The sequence below is a fragment of the Trifolium pratense genome, linkage group LG2, assembly GCF_020283565.1.
Source record: "Trifolium pratense cultivar HEN17-A07 linkage group LG2, ARS_RC_1.1, whole genome shotgun sequence".
Classification (NCBI taxonomy): Eukaryota; Viridiplantae; Streptophyta; class Magnoliopsida; order Fabales; family Fabaceae; genus Trifolium; species Trifolium pratense.
The window spans coordinates 48,097,128-48,105,744 of record NC_060060.1 but is presented as its reverse complement, the minus strand read 5'-3'; the positions used below and the strand labels follow the sequence as shown (position 1 = coordinate 48,105,744).

The 8,617-nt window shown below is 32.5% G+C and overlaps 1 protein-coding gene across 3 annotated transcripts; it reads left to right on the top strand.

The window, feature by feature from the left end:
- The first annotated feature begins 2,732 nt into the window (after positions 1 to 2,732).
- Positions 2,733 to 8,223, top strand: LOC123908877 (protein NLP6-like). Of its 3 annotated transcripts, none has more exons than XM_045959603.1 (5): positions 2,733 to 3,176; positions 4,148 to 4,728; positions 5,113 to 5,160; positions 5,570 to 6,515; positions 6,815 to 8,223. In XM_045959603.1, the coding sequence occupies exons 1-5, from the start codon at positions 2,951 to 2,953 to the stop codon at positions 7,540 to 7,542; spliced, it is 2,529 nt and encodes an 842-aa protein (XP_045815559.1). In that variant the 5' UTR covers positions 2,733 to 2,950; the 3' UTR covers positions 7,543 to 8,223. The 3 variants fall into 3 exon arrangements, with proteins under 3 accessions (XP_045815559.1, XP_045815561.1, XP_045815560.1); XM_045959605.1 differs by having other exon boundaries at positions 3,075 to 3,176; positions 4,105 to 4,728; XM_045959604.1 differs by lacking the exon at positions 2,733 to 3,176 and adding an exon at positions 3,345 to 4,003.
- The last annotated feature ends 394 nt before the right edge of the window (positions 8,224 to 8,617 follow it).

The window sequence follows — 8,617 nt, the reverse complement described above, 5'->3', positions numbered from 1 at the left end:
GCCTTATCTTTTTGGATAAAAGGCCAAATGTATGTGGGTACACAATTGCTCCACTCACTATTGGGCTCATATTCGGCCCATTTAGCATTTAGAATTACAACATTCTTTTATATGCATAAATATTATGTTCTTTTTTTATAAGCGCATAAATATTTATGTTGATACTAGATTCTTCATTGACTTTTTTTTAAAGATAAACCGTTAGTAATAGTCTGTTAATTGTTATGTTAGTTTTTTGTCTTTTTATTAAGCTTGAATTATGAAACTCAGACTCCTCAACTCTTAACTCAACCAATTCAATCAGTTGAACTGTCCATCACACCCCATATTCATTGTTGACTTAGTCACTCAATATTTTCTCTTTAATATGAAATACATGTCATTTTTACGGACTAAAATCAATATGATTATTTACTAAAAGTGCTCATAACCTATGATGCATGAGTACTCTATTTTAGACAGAGTACCGGGTACCGGCGCATACGGTACTCCCCCGGAAGGCACCGACGTCAGGGCCGGTCCCGAGTATTTGGAGGCCCTGTTTGAAAATTAAAAATAGATCTTTAATAAAAAATACATTTTTTTTTAAAAGTCATTCTCTATTTGAATCGTAAATAACATAAAAAATAGTCATCATAGTAAATAACATCTAAAAACGACATATGTTAATCAATAACATTAAAATACATCTTCAATCTAATATCATTATCAACTTACGGTTCCTTTGGGAAAAAAAACTTTCTTGAAATGTTAGTTTCTTTTTTTACAATCAACCGCAAATTACTTATAAAATTAAGAGTGTGTCTATTAAATTTTCTTTTTTTTTGTACTAAAATATTTTTAGTAGTAACAAAGTCATTATTTTTTTTTTACATATATAAATTTTTTAATAGACCGATATAAACAATTTGAGGCACCTAAATGTTTGAGGCCCTGCGCGGTGGCTCACCTTGCACACCCACAGGGCCGACCCTGACCGACGCCATACCTAATTTTTTTTGTTTGCAATGAGTATGCGCGTAGTACACCAATCCAAAAAAACACGGTTTTTTTTCTTCTTTTTCTTTTATTAGTTTTTTTTATAGGAAGATTTAGGTTTTTTATTTGTTTATAATATAAAAGTAGCAAATACTGCTAAAAAACAATAACAAAGTAGCCACTGGAATTATTCACTCATTCATTGAAAAGGAATAGGCTCAATTCAAAAAGAGATGAAAATCTAGTTTTTATTCATACCAATCTTCGTCTTCTCTCGAGAAAGAGAAATAGTAATACTTATAATTAAAGTGCAACAAAAATGTGGGATATTCGTAGAGATGAATGAGATTTATTTAATATATATATATAGTTGATATTCTTGAAATTGCTAGTCTTTCTCGCGGTGAACCTAACTAGAGGTCGCTCTTTTTAGTGATGATGAAGAGAGAAACAATTGACTATTTTTAATTTCATATTTTGATGTTTCAAACAATTTAAATTATTTTTAAAGTGTGGTGTGATATTTTTTATGTTTAATTATTTGTTTAAACAATGTAATTCTATTATTTGATATATATAATTATATTAAAAAAAATTATAAGGACATATGCGTAGAATTAGTTTCTTTAATATGAAATTCATGTCATTTTAAAATGTTAGGGGTCGAATCTCGATATCCATTGAATTATATTCACGAAAACAACTATAAAATTTGTTCTAAGAAATGATAAAAAGATGTCTTAGTGGTTTGTTTGAATTTAGTCTCTCATGTAGAAACAATTTTTTATCTTTCTAGATAAATGAAATGACAAAGTCATTATAAACTCACACACATAAGTGAGGGAGTTGGGGTTCGAATTCCAATCATAATATCTAGCTTAACAATTTCGATATTTTTTATCAATTAAGATAGGACATGTGGACGAAACAATATATATTGATGGGACTAAAAATTAACAAAGTATACTTAATATTAAATGATAAAGTTTCAGTAATAAACCCCACACCGATTTTAAAAAAGTCCAATATTAATCCATCATTTTCATTTTCATTTTCATTTTCGAACACCAATATTTTTTCAGGGTGTTAGTGTGGTTGAAATCATTGTAAATAATATAAAAATTATAACAATAATCCAAAAAAAGAGACAACTACCTAGTGCCAATCTTTGTTGGCATTTGGTCAACAATTGAAATTTTTACATTTTTTAACATTATTTATTCAACATGGCAATCACCTTTTGTCATCATTTGCAAGTGGCATATAGTATACAATATAGTAAAAAAATGCTTAATTATATTTATAGCTAGCTTTAAATATTAAATTGTACAAATCAAGAAATTTGACTCAATTAGTTAATGAACTCTTTTTAAAATAAATTGTTTAGGAGAATTGTACTTTAATTTTTAGTGGAAATAATTTTTTGTTAAATTTTACATTCAGAGTGAATTACAAGCAAAAAAAAGAAAAAGAATTTAGAGTGAAAAGTTAGAACTAAAAGTTCTGGTGAACATGATTTAGTTTGTAGAGACATTACATGTAATATGTAGGAATCGATATTCAAATTATGGTAAATCCACGCGTTCACTTTAAAATATAAAACATAAAACTATGGAACCGATATTATAAAATGAGGTCAAAATTACACAATTCTAAAAGTTGAGGCTAAAAACAAATCTTTCGATAGAATTTGAATTTAATTTATGATGAAAATAATTTTTACTTAAATTTTATTTATATTTGTTTGTCGAACTCTAGATTACTAAAAACTTAATACCTATAAAAGTTGAGGCCAAAATTGCAATTAAGAAACAGTTAACCTTTTGTTGGATATTCTCAACCTTGATGAATTTTACATATCCATCATCATTTGATATTAGTTTCATATTTGTCTTCATCATCATCATAAAATTTCAATCTTGATCACTCTGTTGCAACAAATTTTCCAAGAAAGAAAATCACCCTTTTGAAAATGCAAGAGTCAGAAGAAGAAAATCATGACCTTCCTCAAAAGTCAAAGCCACTAGATGAAAATGGATTTTCCATGAATTTTGATATTGACTTTGAAAATTCATGGCCTTTGGATCATATATCTAACACTATGTATCCTTTTCTTTTATCCACTACCTCTCAACAACAACACTTTTCTCCTATTTGGACTTTTTCTGATGTTGAAGATGACAGCATTGAAGCTTCAGGTTTTTTGTCTTTTATTTTGGTATTTTTGTGTTTTTGGTTTATTTCAGTTTGGTTTAAGAATTTGGTTTTTTTTTTTTATCTTTATTTTGTTATTTTTGTGTTTTTGGTTTTGAAGTTTGGTTTTAGAATTTGGTTTTTTTATCTTTATTTTTTTGTTGTTTTTGTGTTTTTGGTTTTGAAATTTTCTTCAATTTCTTGGACTTGTTTGATGTCTTGGTTGAATTTAACTTGAATAACTGTCACTCAACTTGCTTTAATTGAATGAGAAATTCAAGAGGGTTTAGATTTTAATTTTTCAATATTTTTTATGTGGAATATATTTTGCTTAGGGAGTTGAATTTATATTCATCTGTCACTCATCTTGCTTAATTGATTGGGAAGTTCAAGAGGGTCTAAAATTAGACCTTTGAATTTTGATGAAATTTTAACTTTTAATATTTTTTTTCTATAATTCCTGTTTTCTTGGAAGTTTCACTATTACATGTGTATGTAAGATTTATGTTAGTTTGGGTATTTATAAATGGTTTATATTATAATTGAGAGTTAGGCCTAACTCAAACTTACAAAACCGGCTTGTAAGGTGAGGATTGCCTCTACTTTATAAAGTCATATTCAGGTCATCTCACAATCGATGTGAAACTCTTAACAGTCTATGAAATTGTAGGACATAATCAATATGTAGCACCGACACATTAGATTGAAGTTGTGTCCTATTTTCTCAAATTATAATCGGTGCCAACATATCAATGTCGTGTCCGCCTGTCCAATGTCTACGTCTGTGTCAGTGCTTCATAGCTAACTAGACACAAAACATGTACAGTTATAGGTAGGGATCAAGAAAAGTTCTAAATATAATGTTATGTTAAATCCAAAGATGTTATTAATATAAATGTAAAAGCTATTTGATTCTAAACTTGAACTTTGTAGTTTATGCTGGACCTGCAGTTCTGATTGAAGCTACTACTTTCAGGTAACAACACAAAGATAGTAACCGAAAATCGAGTCGAAAATGACGACAAGAAAAAACATGTGACACCCCAACATGTAGATGCACTTCCACCTTTACAAAATCCACATGGTTATTGTCTAATCAAGGAAAGAATGACACAAGCTCTTAGGCAATTCAAAGAGTGGACTGAACAGAATGTTCTAGCTCAAGTTTGGGCGCCGGTGAGGAACGGAAATCGGTATAAACTCACAACTTCAGGCCAACCATTTGTTCTTGATCCACACAGTAATGGACTTCATCAATATAGAACAGTTTCTTTGATGTATATGTTTTCTGTTGATGGAGAAAACGATGAAATTTTAGGGCTTCCTGGAAGAGTTTTTCAGCAGAAGTTACCAGAATGGACTCCTAATGTTCAGTACTATTCTAGTAAAGAATATTCAAGGCTAAATCATGCTTTACATTACAATGTTCGTGGAACTTTGGCATTGCCGGTGTTTGAACCTCCAGGGCAATCGTGTGTTGCTGTGTTGGAATTGATTATGACTTCACAGAAGATTAACTATGCTCCTGAGGTTGATAAAGTCTGCAAAGCACTTGAGGTTAGGTTTCTTTTCAACTATGTTATTTTGTTAATGTTTGGTCAGTGTCATGTGGTGGTTATAAGCTTTTTCGGATCTGTATTCTCTGCAATCACCGAGCCTTGTAGTTATTGCAGTTAGTAGATCTCAGTCGTTGGATGAAGGTTAGAGTTAGACTATTGGTATCTTGACTTCAGCAAAACGGATTTTGTATATTAACTTCAAATATGACTCGCCTGATCTTCATCCAATGATCGATATTCATGACTGCTGAAACTTGTGACTTGCCTAATTCTCATAATTTGAATGTTTAATTTTGACTAACATAGTAACATGTTGTAAAATGTACATAATTACAAACATTCTTTTTGATTCCTGTTTCACCTTTTGCCAGTTTCCTTGCAGGCAGTAAATTTGAGGAGTTCAGAGATTTTGGAGTATCCATACAGTCAGGTGCTCTTTACTACTATGCATGATGCATTCTCCCTTTTTATAGTCACTATAGTGGTACGCATTGAATGTGTTAAGCGTTGTCACGATAGTTCTTGATTGTATTAAAATTACAAAAACATCCATGAATGTGTTTTCCCTTGAATGTGTCTTTAGTTAGTTTGGTTCTCGAATGTGTCTTTTGTTAGTGAGTTTAGTCCATAAAATTACTAACAAAAGACACACTCGAGGGTGTTTTTTGTAATTTCAATACTTTCAGAGACTATAATGATTAATAACACTGCCTCACACATTTAGGCACCAAAGTGACAGTTTACTCGTCCAAGTCCATATTCAAGTCTTTCATTAAAGATAAAACATTTACGTTATCTATTGTTGTCACCCAAATAACATGGAAATTCTTATAAACCAGATTTGTAATGAAGACCGGCAGAATGCATTATCCGAGATTTTGGAGATATTGACAGTGGTGTGCGAAACTCATAATTTACCTTTGGCACAAACTTGGGTTCCTTGTAGGCATAGAAGTGTTTTGGCTCATGGTGGCGGTCTTAAGAAAAGTTGCTCAAGTTTTGACGGTTATTGTATGGGACAAGTTTGCATGTCTATTACCGAGGTAGCGTTCTATGTAATAGACTCTCATACATGGGGTTTCCATGATGCATGTGTTGAGCATCACTTACAACAAGGTCAAGGAGTTGCCGGTAGAGCTTTTTTGTCACAGAATATGTGTTTCTGCGAAAACATTACTCAATTCTGCAAAACCGATTACCCTTTAGTACATTATGCTCTCATGTTTGATTTAACAAGCTGTTTTTCAATCTGTTTACAAAGTTTTCATACCGGAAATGATGAATATGTACTAGAGTTTTTTCTGCCGCCTAGTATCAGCGAATTTTCTGAACATAAGGCTTTGTTGGGATCCATATTAGCAATGATGAAACAAAATTTCCAAAGTCTTAAGGTTGCTTCTGGGTTTGAACTTGGGGAGGATGGATCGATTGAAATTGTTGAAATATTAAATGGAAGAGTTCATTTGAGGCTTGAATCTGTTCCGATTATTCAATCTGAAAAATTATCAACTAGACATGATGATGCCTCACCGAATATGGACGAGGGAGTGCTTCCACTAGATCCATTACAACATAAAATAATCACGAGCTTTGATGACATAAATGATAGAGGGATTCTTGATGATAATTCCGGTGGAAGCATAGCTCGGATCTCTTCATTGGAGACAAAAACCAAAAAGAAAACCTCCCAAAGAAAACGCGGAAAAGCTGAGAAATCAATTAGTCTTGATGTGTTGCAAAACTATTTCAGCGGGAGCCTAAAGGATGCTGCAAAGAGCCTCGGAGGTATGATTATTGGATGATTTAGCCTTTTTATACAATATATTCGTTTTGTTCTCTCTATTAAAGTGCAATTATCTCCAAGGTTTTAAATTGCAGTTGCAGTCACGTTTTGATTCTTTGATTCATCATATAGAAAAATATGGACAAATGTGGCTGGAATTGTGACTGTGATGTTGTTGGAGAGACCTTCAAAACTTTTGTATTAATCATCGTTTATTATAGTAGCTTTTATTTTGTTTCGAAAAAAGTGCAAAAAGTATAAAATAAAACATATTGTTCTTGGATATATTCTTGCCGTACAGTTTGTCCTACTACGATGAAGCGAATCTGCAGGCAGCATGGAATATCCCGTTGGCCATCTCGAAAGATAAAAAAGGTCAACCGTTCCTTGTCAAAGCTCAAGTGCGTTATTGAATCTGTCCATGGTGTTGAAGGAGCATTTGGTTTGAATTCTCCAACTACAAGTCCACTCCATATTGCTTCAAACAAGTTAGAACACCAAACCTCATTGAGCATAATGCCATCAGAACCTAAGATGAACGAAAATGATTTTGATGCTTCGAAGTCACAACCTCAAGAACCATTTATAGAAATGCTAATTGAAGGTGCAGATAGTTGTTCTAAAGACTTGAAAAATATGTGTCCTTTAGCAGATGCTGTTTTGGAGGATCGTGTCCTAGAAGCTTCAAGGACTAATCCTCCATGTTTCGATTACGCTCCTTTAGCTCAGAAGGAGATAAAGATTGTGACTATTAAGGCAACATATAGAGATGATATCATAAGGTTTAGGGTGTCTTTGAACTGTGGCATTGTGGAATTGAGAGAAGAAATTTCCAAAAGATTGAAACTAGAGGTAGGGACATTTGATATCAAGTATTTGGATGATGATCTAGAGTGGATTTTGGTGGCATGTGATGCTGACTTGCAGGAGTGCATTGATATTTTAACATCATCAGGCAGCAATACTATCAGGCTTGTTGTGCATGATATTGTGTCCATTCTTGGAAGCTCTGTTGAGAGCTCAGAGTAGTGAGGAGAGGAAGCTAGATTCTCTGCGCACTCGAAGTAAGTAGGCAGTCGAGGGATCTTGGCTATTGGATAAAGATTAGACGGTTTGTATTCCAACTTCCCCTAGATCGGCTTTAAATAGTCCATGTGAACATAACTCAGTTGGTAGGAATATCACATTATATATGTGGGGGCTGAGGTTCGAACCAGGGATTCTCCACTTATTCACCACAAGGATTGAATATCTAGTTACTAGGCTACTTGACAAACAAAAAAAAATCGACTTTAAATACAACTCATGACGAGTCATACAATCTTTATTCAACGGTTGAGATCAACAACTGCACGACAATGTGAAGACAGAGAATCTAGGCTAGATATATAAGTCCATTATTATTTAGGGCCTTTTTACATAAGTATCACTTTGTTTCTTGTTATCAAATATATATACAGAAACGGTGGGAAAACTGTTTCTTGTAGAAATATTTAAACACAAGAAACAATGATGTAATTATTAGTGAAAATGAGAATGAAATTTTTTTCTGGAAAAGATAAGTTCCAATATTGTAGTGTAAATTCATCGGTGTGAGAAAATACTGTGTATAAATTAGTTTGTAATTAATGATTTGGATTCTCATAATTATAGGATGGGTTATTAATGTGTTTGGTCTCTATCATTTAAGTGAATTTTAATTTAAGTGAATTTGCTTTACCCTGTAATATGTTTTAGCCCCTTATTTGAGAGAGTTGCTTTGGTAGCTTTCTAAATCTATATTGACATGTCTTACAAGTTATGCAATGGTACACCGTAGACCATTACTTAGAAATCATATAAGACTTCCAATTACTGATGAGAGATGCTAAATGTAAAAATGCCGTCTTCTTTGTTGCAACATTTGTGTTTGCAATGATCTCGCGATATAAAACAAAAGAAAAACGCGTGTTCCTCAAAATTCAATTAATTTATGTTTCCTTGTTTTTTTCAAACTAACATTATTAATTCAATGTCTCGATCGCAAAGACAAAGAGGACCACAAGCTTCTTCCATTGGTCGTCCATAACACTACCAACTAGTGCCACTTGTCGTTGGTGTTATG

Coding starts and splice junctions, on each gene's coding strand:
- LOC123908877 (XM_045959603.1), top strand. CDS start 2,951: ATGCAAGAGTCAGAAGAAGAAAATCATGACCTTCCTCAAAAGTCAAAG. Junction 3,177..4,147: donor TGACAGCATTGAAGCTTCAG/GTTTTTTGTCTT, acceptor TACTACTTTCAG/GTAACAACACAAAGATAGTA. Junction 4,729..5,112: donor AAGTCTGCAAAGCACTTGAG/GTTAGGTTTCTT, acceptor GTTTCCTTGCAG/GCAGTAAATTTGAGGAGTTC.